At 36.2% G+C, this 16,424-nt stretch overlaps 1 protein-coding gene across 1 annotated transcript in view; it reads left to right on the top strand.

Moving 5' to 3' along the window:
- LOC101893161 (uncharacterized) overlaps window positions 1-16,424 on the top strand; it is a 93,271-nt gene that overhangs the window by 56,830 nt on the left and 20,017 nt on the right. The window contains exon 2 of the mRNA XM_059131928.1: window positions 281-583. Within this exon, the coding sequence (XP_058987911.1) occupies window positions 292-583 (292 nt within the window). The 5' untranslated portion in view covers window positions 281-291. The remainder of the gene's footprint in view (window positions 1-280; window positions 584-16,424) is intronic.

The following is a 16,424-nucleotide window of genomic DNA, read 5'->3' as shown; positions in this document are numbered from 1 at the left end:
AGCGTACAAATTGCGCATCCAGTCAGCTCCCCTTGACACCTATGAGAATTTAACTGCATTCCATGCAATTTTAATGACTTCCCTTGAAATTAGCTTGGAAAATAATAATCGCACTTTCCTCTAAATAAAGTGGTATTAATGTTTTCCACGTAAACACACACACACACGTAGCCTACACACACTTTCACCACAAACGCATGTTTTGTTTTTAGCCATCGTTTCCCATTAGCCATAACCGCAATTTTCATTTACATTTTCCTCTTCCTTCTCATAATTTCAGACACGCGTAATATGCAAACGGATATGTTGGCTTATTATTTCACGACATTCATCGTGTCCGCCGTAATGGTGTGTCAGACATGTGCATTTGTAACGAAACCGATGGCTGGCCATGCACCTGTAGGAGGCTCAACGGCATCGGGTTCACATGCAACGGCATCGGGCAGCGCTCTAAAGGACACAGCAGATATTTATGCTCTGGCCAGAGCACAATTTATGGATTCAGTTCCCAGTGGCAAAGTCTCGTTTAAGCCACACGATTTGGATGAAATGCAGGAGAGAGCTGTTTATGATTCCGGTGATGGTGAGTGTACAGATAAAAATGTATTATTGCTTATATAAGGAAAAATATGATATGGCATTATGGGAATGGGTTGCTCTTTTTGTTGTTGTCATGTTGTTAAGATACCTTCGCAATAGTGCAGTTACGAAAATAAGTACAGGTTTTATGTTCAATTTCAGTAACATTAGACTTTGAAAGAATTAGTGGCATATGGGCTAGGAAAACAATTGGCCTTTCAAATATTATGTGGCGAAAACTTAAGTACGTAACAATGTTGGGCGGTAACAGATAATTTAAGATTCCATATTTTATCGGAACTGATACCGAGAAAATTTTTAATACCAAGTGCTCTATAAACAAGTTAAAAAGAATTTGTCGTGTTTGCCGACAGATGTATACCTTCAGCTAATGTACGATTATTTAAAAATATTTTGACTTCTGCTATGATTATTCAAATGTTTAACCCCTTATGGAGTAGATTTCGAAGGAATTTGTCAATATATATAATATAAATCAGTAAAGAAAGTCCTAAAGTCGGGCAGGGCCGATTTTATGATACCCTACACCACTTTGCTAATTTAGTTGAGCTCCACTTAATAATTAAAAGTTTTTATGGGAGAATTCAACCATACACGCTATGATTATAATTATAATTTAAAATTCAAAGGACTAAATATGCCGAAGCACTTGTATCTTTTAAATTCGTACTTCTATTGTCCATTTGGTGCGAAATTAATTTGAAATCGGATAAAAATATATATGGGAACTATATCCAAATCTGAACCGATCTCGATTAAATTTGGCAAAGATATTTCTGAGCTGTATTTGATATATTTCCCTGAATATCGTTATTACGGAGTGCATATTACGGCTGTGGGTAACAAATACAATAAATCGGATAAACATTATATATGGGAGCTATAACTATATCTGAACCGATCTTCACCAAATTTGGCATACTACCTTCTAGACTAAATTCGGTGTGCCAAATTCCATCCCATTTTAATAAATGCGACCTGCATTTTGTTCACAAAAATACATGGACAGACGGACGGACGGACTGACATGCTTATATCAACTCAGAAAGTGATTCTATGCAGATCATCAAAAGGAACTATTGGTCTATCTCGTTTCCTTTTGCCTGTTGTTTTTTAAAATCTTGAAACCTATGTGGTGCAAGCAGCAAACGAAATGGTCCGACCTCTACCATCTTTATTTCAGATCTTGTGTTGATGGAAATATTAGAATGTACTAAGTCTGGAATTGAATAGGATGTTGAATTCGCTTTTTATGAACTTCATGGATATTTTTGACCCTTTTTGGGAGGTACCAGAAGGAGTGGACCGATATATCCCATCATCACAACAGATCTTTTGTTAGTGGAAATAATGGGATGACCCATTACAAAACTTTGACCCTTTGTGGGGAAGGTACCAGAAGAAATGTTCCGATATCTACCGTTGTTATAACACATCCTGTGTTAATGGAAATATGCAGATATGCCAAGTCTAAACGGGATCGGATATTAATTTCGCGTTTTATGAACTCAATGGATATTCAAAATTTCGACCTTTTGTGGGCGAGGTACCAGAAGGAGTGGACCGATATATTCCATCTTAACACAGATCTTGGGTTAATAAAATTATTGGGATGTGTGAAATTTGAAGACAATCTGACTCTTACATCACATTTTATAAGAGTTGTAAACATTCAAAATGTTGACGCTTTGTGGGGGAGGTACCAGAAGAAGTGGACCGATATTGTCAATTTTCGCAACTGACCTAGCACTGATGCAAATATTAGGATTTACAAAGGAGCAAAATCGGATTATCGTTTCTTTTTCTGTCAAATAATTTATTTTCTTTAAAAATTTGGATATTTTGTATGGGAGGTACCAGAACCGTTAGTGCCCATCTCCAAACTCGATCTAAGTATGGCAATAATATTACGATACACCAACTATGGATCAAATCAGATACTCCCTTCGAGGCCACCAGCCAGTCAGCCAGACAGACAGACGGACGGACGGACATCGCTAGATCGACTCCAAATATCCTGAAACGGATTTGGTCCAACAATACCTGTGGTCTAAAACAGTTAGTTCGACTAGGCACATTGTGGTCGTATCAAATGATATATACCCTCTGTAGCCATATGGCAGAGGGTATAAAAACTGTTGTATTCAGATGAATATTTACAAGGGGGAGAGACTGGACTGGGTCTTTTTATACCCACAAGGTGGTCAGGGTGTTATGTCTTTGTGCATGTGCTTGTAACAGGCAAATAAAAGCGAGAGAGACCCACAGTTCCTTTTGATTATCTGCATAGAATCACTCTCTGAGTCCGTCCGTTAGCCCATCCGTCCGTCCAGCCTCTGTCCATGTATTTTTGTGAACAAATTCCATCTCAATCGGATAATAAATACAGGTCTCCAAAACAAGATGTATATGGCCCGAGAACGAGCCCCATTGGAGTTGGTGAAAATCTGTTCAAATACAAATATATAGCTCCTACATATATCTTCAACCGATTTCGGATTAATTGTCCACAAATGACCATTATCAGTTCAAATGACCTGAATTTTGACACATCCGACCCAATTCACTCTGGAAGCAAGTACATCAAATTTCGATTCTGATTTAACTATAGGTCCCATATATATTTTTTCAACCGATTTGATGTTTAAGTCCCTCACATTTCGTACCAGATATCAGACACAGCCAGAAATACCTCTGCCAAATTGTATAATGATCGGTTCAGATTTGGATATAGCTCCCATATATATCCCTTATCCGATTTCAGGTTTATTTCGGTAAAACTCGGCTCGGATATATATGTATAAGTTAACACCAGACATATTCAAATTCAACATTAGCAACCCAAAGAATTCATCAACCAAAGTATAAGCGTGTCATTTTGCTGACACTGCAGTTCCCAACGAAAAACTGACAACAACATCCAACAGGCAGACAGCAACATTCCATCGCCAACACGAGCAGGTGTCCAGTATCATCTGGGTGCATGAATCCAAAGTATGAGTTAGGGTAGTTTTATTTCATTATTCACTTTGTAGTCCGGAACCTTAACCAATAAAGACGTGATTGCTTGCAGTAAGCAGCAATCACAAATTTTTAAAAAAATAAATAAATTAACATTGAATTAATTGGCGCGAGAGCAGGGACCTGTTTTTAAACAGGTACTCGAAACCCGAAGAAAGGATTTCCGACAAAAGTCAAGCCTTCAGGTGGCGCCCCAGTAACTTAATTGTGAAAAGGACGTAACGTTATGTTACAGCCCCTAAAGCCCGCGACGCGGATCACTAGATTACGGTAGTTTACAAATAAAAATTTTAAAAAAGTGAAAGTAAAATAAAAACATTGATACAAGAATTGTGAAAAATGAAAAACTATTAAAGAAAATAAAAAAAAACTCCTGAAAAATTAAAAAACAAAGTAAATTAAATTAAATAAAAAGTGAGAATTTAAAAAAAAAAAAAAATAAAAAAAGTATCAAAATAAAGGAAATTAAAATGATAATTACAAAATGAAAACTTAAAAAAAAAAAAAACTTGTGAAAACTTAAATGCAAAGTAAATTAAATGAAGTGAGAAATAAAAGAGAAACAATTGTGAGAAATTATAAAAAAAAAAGAGATAAAAAATAAAGCAATCTAAATAAGTTTACAAATAAAATTTTAAAAAAGTGAAAGTAAAATAAAAACGTTGATACAAGAATTGTGAAAAATGAAAAACTATTAAAGAAAATAAAAAAAACTCCTGAAAAATTAAAAAACAAAGTAAATTAAATTAAATAAAAAGTGAGAATTTAAAAAAAAAAAAAATAAAAAAAGTATCAAAATAAAGGAAATTAAAATGATAATTACAAAATGAAAACTTAAAAAAAAAAAAAAAAAAAAAAAAAAAAAAAAAAACTTGTGAAAACTTAAATGCAAAGTAAATTAAATGAAGTGAGAAATAAAAGAGAAACAATTGTGAGAAATTATAAAAAAAAAAAGAGATAAAAATTAAAGCAATCTAAATAAGTTTGAATGAATATAAATAAAAATAAAGTTAAGACAGAAATAAAAATTAAAATAAAAAAAAAAATTGTTTGAACAATATTAAATATTTTAACAATTTATAAATAAAAGTGAAAAAAATCGGACACAACAAAACTTTGAAAACTTTGAAAGGACTAAGAAAAACGATCATCTCATCTCATCTCATCTGTACTAGAAGGATGCTACTCCAGACTCTAATGATGCTGCTATTGTAAGAATAACTTTAAGAATTCAAATTAGGAACAAATTTAGTTCCTAACATTTTATAGTTATAGTTATTTGTTACCTATGAAATTTTTTTTTGTTCCCAATACTGATAAATAACGTAACTTTGATAGCTCCACCTTTCCTTTTGATAAAGAGAAAAAATGTTAGAATCAGTGGATGATATTGCCGCAAAATTAAATAGAATTACGATGAATCCATCTTCAAATAACATGGAGACTCAAACAAGGGCAAACACCCTTACATCAGGTAGTTCAGCACTCACGGACAGACAAAGAAATGAAATCACACGAATGATTACAAACCTTTTGGCCGGACGAGACGAAACGTTTGACGATGGTAGTGACATACCGGTAGGAACAGTCTCCTCGAGACTGGAGGAACTGGACAAAGTTCCAGATATAGTGAAATCCTTGAGGGAATTTTCGGGAAAACCCGGAGAATTCAGCTCTTGGAGGAAATCAGTCGAAAGGGTGATTGATTTATACTCATCACTTCGTGGTACCGGGAAATACTACGCAATTTTGCATACAATTCGTACGAAAATTATAGGTGAGGCCGATACTGCTTTAGAATCCTATAGGACTCCATTGGATTGGGCCAAAATACGCAAATGTCTGATGGTGCACTACGCGGATAAACGAGATATAGGTACACTAGAGTACCAAATGAATGTTTTGTGTCAGGGGCACAGAGGTGTCACAGAGTTCTATCAGGACGTCTATCAAACACTATCTCTAATTTTGGATAAGGTTTCCTGCCTGGAATTGGACGACGGTAGTCTCAGAGCCATGACGAATACATATCGAGAGAAGGCACTTGATACCTTCATAAGAGGCCTGAACGGCGACCTTCCTAGGCTGCTCAGTGTCAAGGGTCCTACATCTCTACCAGAGGCTCTACATCTTTGTTTGAAGCTAGACAATATGGCATTTCGGAGAGATTATGCCCAGAAGGGAGGCCATAGACAGGAACCATTGAGGATGTCAACTGGTTCGAAATTTTACCCAGAATTGGCAAATATTCCGACTCATAGGCCTAGAGTATCCCCAGCTTTTCCATTTCCGAACAATTTGAATATGCAGAATCAGCGTCCTCAGTTTGGGGGACAACCATTTGTTCATCGTCCTCAGCAATTCTTTCAACGAAATCAGATGGGAGGACACCAAATCACTCGTCCTTATACGGGAACCCAGAATTTTCCTCAGAACCAATTTAGGCAATTTCCCTCACAATTTTACAATAACCAGAGTAAGCCAGAACCCATGGATATTGACAGGTCAATACAAGTAAGACCCCAACAGAACCAGAATTTTAAAAGACCTGCCCAGTTTTCGGTACAGACTCCTATGAATAAGATTCAGCGTAATTTTCATGTAAACGTGGATAATGAATACCCAGATATTGAGAACCAATCCCCAAATATCGACGATTACCGAGACAACAGTGACTATCAGCCAGTAGACGAAAATGACACAGGGAATTACGGACAACAGGATATAATACCGGACGATTACCAGGAACGTAACCCCGATGACATTCCAGCCAACTTCATAGATATGAATTTTTTAGATTAAACTGTTCCTCGTTGCCATACTTTCAAGTCAAAACGAGGGACGGGAAGACATTAGACTTTTTATTGGATACAGGAAGCAGTAAAAATTATATAAGACCAACTTTGGTCCTGAGACCCAAGTTGAATGACAATAGGTTTAGCGTAAAATCTGTAGGCGGCGATGTGGAAGTTTCACACCACACTCTTCTTAACATGTTCGGCGTCAATGACGTCCTACTAAAATTCTTCCTTCTACCTGGTTTGGTATCTTTCGACGGGATTTTGGGGAATGACAGCTTGAAGGAATTATCGGCAGTAATTCATACTTCCGAAGATTATTTCCAAGTAAGAGGTGGCAAGAAAATTGCCATTAGACAGAGAATATCCCAGAATGTTAATAGTCTGGAGCTGGAGGCTGATCATCTATCATTAAGTCAGAGGAGTTCTCTCAATAATATTGCAAGGCAGCACCGGAACCTGTTCTCAGATCCGGATGAGAGATTAACATACACCTCTGTTGTGGTTGGAGAAATCCGAACTGAAAACGAATCTCCAATCTATACGCGAAGTTATCCTTACCCAATGGCATTAAAAGATGTCGTGGAGGAAGAGATTCGTCGTCTCCTTCGGGATGGCATCATAAGACCATCCAGATCCCCGTACAACTCCCCTATTTGGGTAGTGCCCAAAAAGGAGGACAGTTCTGGTCGAAAAAAATATCGTTTGGTCGTTGACTTTAGAAAGCTCAACGCCGTCACCATACCGGATAAATATCCGATTCCCGAGGTGACGGAAGTCCTATCTAACCTAGGGGGGAATCAATATTTTAAGGTCATTGATCTTAAAAGCGGTTTCCATCAAATACCCCTACGGGAGGAGGATAGACAGAAAACCGCATTCTCAATCAACAATGGCAAGTACGAGTTCACGAGACTGCCATTCGGCCTGAGGAACGCGCCAGCAATATTTCAGCGAACGCTGGACGATATACTCAGAGAATTGATTGGAAAAATCTGTTTTGTTTACATCGATGATATTATCATCTTTGGCAAGGACGAGAAGTCACACGCCGAGAACATAAAGAAAGTTTTCCAAACACTAGAGTCCGCTAATATGAAGATCCAGTTGGACAAGTGTTCATTCTTTAAACAAGAAGTGGAATTTTTGGGATTTATTGTGTCGAGGGATGGTATAAAAACCAACCCAAAGAAAGTGGAAGCCATTCTTAATTTCCCGATTCCTAAGACACTTAAGGAACTTCGTTCTTTCCTTGGCCTCTCGGGCTACTATCGAAGGTTCGTAAGGGGATATGCCGATGTAGCAAAGCCGCTGACATCGCTCCTCAGAGGGGAGGAAGGCAGAATTCCAAAGACAGCTTCCAGTCAAATTCCGGTGACATTAGATGTTTCCGCCGTAGAAGCTTTCAACGAGCTAAGAAATGCATTGGTTTCAAACGATGTGATACTTGCGTATCCAGATTTCAGAGAAGATTTTGACCTAACGACGGATGCCTCCAGTGTCGCTCTTGGAGCAGTGTTGAGTCAAAAGGGAAGACCAATTGCATTCATTTCAAGAACTCTGGATGAAACAGAGGAGCATTACGCCACAAATGAGAGGGAAATGTTGGCCATCATATGGGCCCTCACTACCTTGAGGAATTATCTATACGGATCGAAGAAAGTTATAATTTATACCGACCACCAACCCCTCACTTACGCCATTAGTAACAAAAATAGCAATGTGAAGATGAAACGCTGGAAATGTACTCTGGAGGAATATAATTACGAATTGCGGTACAAACCCGGAAGACAGAATGTCGTAGCAGATGCTCTGTCTAGAACGGTACAGAAGGACAATAATTCTATTACTCCGATTAATTCACTGACTCCCACACAGCATAGTGCGGAGAGCTCACCAGAGACCCTTATACCCAGTGCTGAGTCACCCATTAATGTTTTCAAGAACCAGCTTCTCATAAGTGTGGATGACACATCAACGTACCAGTTCAATGTTGTTTTCCCAAGCATCCACCGACACACAATTACTGAACCACATTATGACGAACGAAAACTTCAAACAATCTTGAAGAGGTATTTGAACCCGTCTGTAATTAACGGAATCAAGGCACCCGAACAAATAATGGGAAAAATTCAGAACATTTATCCACTCCATTTTAGCCAGTACAAATGCAGGTTTACTCAGAAGGTAGTAGAAGATATATTATCAGAAAATGACCAGGAAAAAATAATTATTGATACCCACAATAGAGCCCATAGGAACGACAGAGAGAACAAAACACAGATTTTGGAAAATTATTATTTTCCGGGGATGTCGGGAAAAATAAAGCGAATTATAAAACTGTGCACGACGTGTAAGAAAAACAAATACGAGAGACATCCCAATGAACCTTACCTTTGTGAGACGCCTATTCCAAATTACCCAGGTCATACTATTCATATTGATATATTCTCTACAGATAGGAAATTAGTTCTGACCTCCATTGACAAATTCTCAAAGTACGTTAAAGTGAAAATACTAGACGGAAGATCTACTGAGGCTATTAGAAGACCACTGAGGGAATTATTATTCTCTTACGGAGTTCCGAAGAATGTGGTAATGGACAACGAACCGTCTTTAAATTCCAGTTCGATATTATTCATGATGAAGGACGAATTAGGAATAAATATTTTTACGACCCCATCCTACAGGAGCGAGGCTAACGGACAGATAGAACGCTTTCATTCTACCCTCGCTGAGATAATGAGATGTTTGAAAGGTGATGGAACATCCAGGAATTTTGAGGAATTACTGGAGAGGGCTGTTAATGAATACAATCACTCGATTCACTCCACGGTGAATAGAAGACCTGTTGATTTGTATTTTGGACGCACAATTGACTTTTCTCCACAAGACATAGAGACTACCAGACGGAATATTGTTGACAAACTCAGACAGAAACAGGCCAACGACTTGACGTATCATAACAAAAAGAAACGACCAGTTAAGGATTATATTCCCGGACAATTAATTTATGAAAGCAACAACAAAAGGTTAGGAACGAAACTAAGCGACCGTTACAAAGAGGAAATAGTTAAGGAAAACCGGAATACCACCGTTTTGACCGAAAGCGGAAGGGTTATTCACAAAAGCCATATTAGAAATTAATAAAATCCTAAATTTTACAGACTGTTTCCTGGAAACGCCCTGGCTGACTTCAGCATCCTCGACTACTCGAACGCAAGACTCATTTCAATTCATAATGGAATAGCAAGGAAACAGAACGGGACATTTAAAGTAATTCATTCAATAGATCTTGAACAGTATGAAAACCTCACTCGTGAAACCGAACACATTCTGGACAAATTCGTGAACCTAGACCATCCTCTCCGTCCATTTATGAAGCAACAATTAATTGACATCAATGGACTATTAGACCGTCTGATGCCGCACAGAGAGAAAAGATCGATAGACTTCATAGGAAGTGCTTGGAAGTGGATTGCAGGCAGTCCAGATAGTCATGATTTTCAGATCCTAGAACAGAAAATTGGCAATATTTTGGAAAATAACAATAGACAGCTGATAATAAACCAATTAATTTCGGAAAGAATAACCGAAATAACTAATAAGACGAATGAAATAATAAAAAGGGAAGGGTGGAACGATGAAGTAGTATTCAAAATCGAAAGAAAACTTAATTTTATTGAAAAAGAGTTACAAAACGTAGAGTTTGCAATACAGTGGGCTAAAGCTAATATCGTCAATTCATTTCTGCTTTCTAAAATCGAAATCGATCAAATAAACACTGTTTTTGAAAAATATAATATTCTTACTTATTCGATAGATGAACTATTAACTTTTGGATCCGTAAAAATTGTTACAAATAAACGAGAAATTTTGTACATCCTTAGTATCCCTGTAACTCAAGAAGAAGTTTGTAAAGTATATTTCATAAAACCTATAAAAACTGGAGATGTAATTGATAAAATTGAATACGAAAAAATTTTGGAATGTAATAAAGAATTATTTGGAGTAAAAACAGAATGTAAAAGTAATTACGACATAACAATTTGTAATAGAGATAAGCTTATTTCATTAAGAGATGATAATTGTATAACTAATTTGTTCAAAAGTAGAGTAGGGAAATGCACCCAAATAAACAACGAACACATACCAACAATTGAAGAGATCGGATCGGACTTGCTCTTGCTGAACCAATATCAAGGCGCTATCAGTGTAGACAACGAGCAGATTTTTTTTAAACGGGACTTATCTCATCAAACATTTCAACGTCACTATAAGAATCGATGGCCACAGTTACAGTTCAAGAGGAATAAGTGCCAATAAACCTCTTCCCGCCTTTTTGCAACCAAAAGGTCCAAAAGACAAATTAGAAGAAGTAATATCATTGGAGCTGCTTAAACAGTTGAACGTAAAGAACATCGAACGAATACGATCTATGGAAACCAAAGGTACCTTAGCAGTCGGCATCGGTTGTGTTTCTGCAATAATCCTTACAACTATAACAATAATATCACTGAGAAGAAAATATGCAAAAAAACTCCGAAAATAATAATCTGAAAATCGAAGATGCCCCAGGAGATGAAATAGAGATTGCGGAAGTAAATTTACCTACAACTTCGAAAGAAACTAAAACATCCAGCATTTACAATATTCATTCATTTTGAACAATCGGGACGATTGTATTTAAGAGGGGAGGAGTTAACACCAGACATATTCAAATTCAACATTAGCAACCCAAAGAATTCATCAACCAAAGTATAAGCGTGTCATTTTGCTGACACTGCAGTTCCCACCGAAACACTGACAACAACATCCAACAGGCAGACAGCAACATTCCATCGCCAACACGAGCAGGTGTCCAGTATCATCTGGGTGCATGAATCCAAAGTATAAGTTAGGGTAGTTTTATTTCATTATTCACTTTGTAGTCCGGAACCTTAACCAATAAAGACGTGATTGCTTGCAGTAAGCAGCAATCACAAATTTTTAAAAAAATAAATAAATTAACATTGAATTAATTTATATACCCTTCACCATAGCATGGAGTGTATATTAAGTTTGTCATTCAGTTTGTAACACCTCGTAACCCATTGTAGGTCCCACAAGGAATATATATTCTTGATCAACATAAAATTCTATTCCGTCTGTCCATCTGTGAAAATCACTCTAGCTTCCGAACGAAATGAAGTAGATTGATAAAATTTTACTCAAATGTATATTATATACGCAGGACTTCTGGTATTGGTATTGTAGGTCCACGTCTTCGTATGGCCCCCATATGACAGCACCTCCCGATATTCGGTATTTTGATGATCTTAGCGACATTATTCACCGGAATTGTTTTAAATTTGACATTTGAAATTCGTAATGGATTTTACAGCCTATGACAGAAAATTGTCTGTCTTCGTATAGCCGCAATGTAAAGGTACCTCCCTATTTTCGGTATTTTGATGATTTTAGCGACATTATTCTCCGGAATAGTTTCAAATTTGGTATTTAAAATTCGTAATGGATACTACAGCCTATGACAGAAAATTGTCTGTGTAGGTCCACGTTTTGGTATATCCCACATATAACAGCGCCTCCCCAAAATTGAAAAATTCATTCCATATTGTGGAGGGTATTCAAAGTTCCGCCCGGCCGAACTTACAGTATTTTTACTTGTTTTAATATAATCCTTCTCGAAGTGATATCATGCCCTTTATAGCAATGTTATTTGGTATAAAAGATGTCTCCTTTAAATTTAGAGAAAATCGATTCAGTATTGGATATGCCTCTTATATCCCTCTAAAATCAAACTATAACTGATCTAAAGTCAAATGTTGGTAGGTGGTATGATCTACTTAAAGGATAGATAGTAGGGTATCATATAGTCGGCTCTTCCGACTTTTCCTTACTGGCAGCTGCATCTATTTAAATTCCAACAGAGGGGATTTATTGCATTGATACTAGTGTCTTTGTTGGCGTTGTTCTCATTGCTTCTTAGTATGGTTAAGTACTTTCTGGAATTAAATTATTTTCCTTATAGCTTGGACATTTTCGCATTAAAAACCGCTATCTTCCCCATTTTTAATCTAAGTTCTCCAAAATCCTGTTTTCCTTATAATCGGTTTGTAATTGATAAAGAAATCGTTTTAAATTTCAATTTAATCACACCAACATGCCGTACAAGATACAACCTGTTGCTTAATATCCCATCATATTGATTTAATAATTTGAATAGTCTACATGTTAAGGCAGAATATATGCCCAATATTACTGTGCGTATCAAATATCTAGTAAATGTGTAGACATACTGATTAGACCACATTTAGTCTCTCATCTTCATTAGAATGGCCATCATCAACATCTGCGGTGAATGTAGGAGGACAATTTGGCAATATTTACCGAGTCCCAAAAAATCCGCATACACACACATAGATTCTCCTTTTTATTATGCATAAATGACCATAAACATTGCCCAAAAATATCAACCATGAAACTAGATTCCGAAAGGACCCAGCTCGCCCCTCCCCAGTCCCCGGAAAAGCAAAATATCAAAAAATAACATTACGTATCAACAATCATTGAAAAATCACTGAAATAGAAACTAGGGAATAGAAGGACCCAACAAGTGTGTGTTTGTGTGTGTGTGTGTGCGTTTGGAGTTTATTTTGTAGCGAAGGATATGTATGATATGAACTCAACAAGTTAATCAAATGTTAAGGGTGCCTTTAACCACAAAGCCAACAAGAACACCAACAACAATAGCAATAGCAAGTGGAAAAGATACACATATCGCATGAGTGCCATTCACACAAACACATGGCCACATCCCAACCCATCTCCGCAGTGTGGGTTTGTATTTGTATACGTGTAGGCTAACAAAGCCAAATAAAATGCTAGCATATTTTAGGGAATCTTATAGCCTAAACTACCCAAAATAACTACATGTGCGTCCGTGTGTATGTTTCGTACAAACATTTTGTATATCTTATAAAATTAAATTAAAAAATGTTTTCAATGTTTATTAGCAAAGGACATACGGAATATTTGGATATTTATTTTTAAATCTAAAATTGGGTATTTGTATCGAACACCTATCGGCTTGTATTTGAACCTTTCTTTGACGCTAGAATACCAGAATACCATTAATAAGTTGTTTGAATTAATGTGTAATCTCTAAAATGGAATCACTTTTAATACAAATGGGTGACCTAAGTTGAGTTTATTTTAAGAGCTAAAGTTGAGAGATTTATTTGTATTGGATTTAAGTAGAATATAAGGGATATGTTTTATGATACTGATTTACTTGTCGCTAAAGTATGTGGGGTCTAAAGAGGGCGGTTGTTTTTAACATTGCCCACTTACGAGAGGCGTTGATGCTAGACGCAATTCGTTACCGTAGTAATTTACAGATCACCGATTTTGTATCAATTTCTGTGTGAACCAAAGACACAATTGTTAGGATGGGTAAACTATTACAAATAATTTAGCTTATAAAATTTTAAATTTTTTAATGTTTTAATTGCATTAAAGGTATGCAAATAGATTTGTTTTATTGTTAGTATCTTCAAAATATAACAAGTAAAGAAGCAGTAAGTTCGGCCGGGCCGAACATTGAATACCCTCCACCATTTGGAACAAATTAAGAAATTTAAAAAAATCTTTCAAAAATTCTGTTAAAATCTTAAAAATACCGTATATCGGAAGGTTCCGATATAAGGGGGAATTTGCGATATTGTGGATCTATATAGACAAATCTATCACAAAGAACTCCTTGTGCAGAATTTCAGACAATTCGTTCGAAAAATGTGGCTAAAATCATCAAAACATCGAATATCGGAAGGTACCGTTATATGGGGGCTATACGACATCGTGGACCTATATAGACAATTCTTTTGCAGGGGGTAAAGTACCCACAAAGAATTCCTTGTGCAGAATTTCAGACAATTCCGTTAAAAAATATGGCTAAAATCAACAAAATACCGAATATCGGGAGGTACCGTTATATGGGGGATATACGATATCGTGGACCTATATAAACAATTCACTTCCAGGTGGTAAAGTGCCCATAAAGAACTCCTTGTGCAGAATTTCAGACAATTCCGTTAAAAAATGTGGCTAAAATCAACAAAATACCGAATATCGGGGGTACCATTATATGGGGGCTATACTATATCGCGGACCTATAATTCCCTTTCACATGGAACTTCTTGTATAGAATTTCAGACAATTCCATCGAAAAATGTGGCTAAAATAATCAAAATACCGAATATCGGGAGGTACCGTTATATGCGGGCTATACGATGCCTGCAGACAAAAGACAGACCTGTGCAAAATTTTAGCTTCCTATCTTAGCTTTGACTGTAGCGTGATTAGAACAGACGGACAAGGCTAAATCGTGTTAGAATTTTACGCTGATCAAGAATGTATATACTTGGGTCTAAAATTATTATTTTGATGAGTTACAAACGGAATGACGAACTTAATATACCCTCCATACTATGTATGGTGGAGGGTATAAAAAAGTATTTTTTTACTGTGTTGGATTAGGAAAACTGAGCAAATCACTTTCCTAGTTCAAGCCAATAAATAACAAATTAATTTGTCCTTGAATCTTTGCCTTGGTGTAGCTATCTTAACCAAATTGCCAATCCGTCATATTTCTGTCATGTGTTCACACAACCTAAATTTTATTTCCTATTCCTACCGCGTACATTAGATATTCATGGTGAAGATTATAAATATTTACAGTTTTTCGTCAAGGAAATTAATCAAAATTTTGAAGGTACACAAACACACATATTTATATGTTGGTATGTAGGTGGTTTTCAGCTACGGAAGAACTATTTGACAATTTTTTATTTAAAATGTCAATGGAAATTTACCTTTAAATATTTTCTGAATTCCTTGATATGTTCTTGTCGGCATTTTAATATTGTTGACAGCTAACATGTCAAAAACATTTCAAAATGGAATATGTTTCAATCGAGTACGCATATGGCATGTATTACATCTAAATGCAGCGCCTCTAAAAGGAAGTCAGTATTCGAGAGGAGAGAAAATTCGAACAGGAAATATGTAATATTTTAGTTTGGGATGGGGAGGAATCAAATATATATAGGTTGTAAGACACAGCTAGTAGTCTGAGAATATCCTTATAGTGTTTCATTCGTTGTTGTTGTTGTTTTTTTTTACGTATGAGCATTTTTTTTTGTAATATTATATTACACTAGCTGGCCCGGTCCGCGTTGCCGGCCCCTACTTTTAGTTTTTAATGCATATTTTTTAAGGCATTATAGAACACTGATCTGAATGATTTCAAAATAGTCAAAGATAATTGGTATTTTACACCCATTACCTTAAGATAGGAATTAATTTATTCTTGTCATTTAAATTGTGTGTTGGAAAACCCATAAAGTCCATATTTTTCTTCATAGTATAATTCAATAACGATCCAAAAAATAATATTCGTGATTTTTTCATGTTTCTGCCACAATTTGATATTTCGGAGTTCAAAGCATGTATACGTACATCCCACTTCTACGTTCCCAGTCAATATTCTCTTGAGAGTTAAAAATTCAATAGTATACCAAATTTTTTTTTCTGACCAAACATTGGTTAGGAATGTGGATTTGCGGGTACACTAATGTGGGAACTATACTTAATAAAATGCCTATGTGGACAATTATCTGTAAGACGATTCTCCATCCCAGTAGCCTAAATAGCCAAATCAATTGATGAATGTGATCAAGACCAAGATGGACTCTACTCCAAAAGTCTAAATATTATGAGAAGAGGTTTTTTACACCCGTAGAAACAAAGATGCCAAATAAAGGCCTGAAAAATGAAAGAAAAATGTCGAAAACCCCGAATATAGCTTAAATTATATAATGGTTATACCAAAACGTGATCATATTTTGCGAGGATGGTTTTTCTCAAATTACCAACTTTTGCTAAAATGCGTATGAGTAAAATATGGTTAAAATGTAAACTATACTTGAAAAAGGAGTGTACCCT

Source organism: Musca domestica, unplaced genomic scaffold (genome assembly GCF_030504385.1).
Source record: "Musca domestica strain aabys unplaced genomic scaffold, Musca_domestica.polishedcontigs.V.1.1 11, whole genome shotgun sequence".
Classification (NCBI taxonomy): Eukaryota; Metazoa; Arthropoda; class Insecta; order Diptera; family Muscidae; genus Musca; species Musca domestica.
Note: the sequence above shows the minus strand (reverse complement) of the source record. Positions and strands in the feature narration are given on the sequence as shown.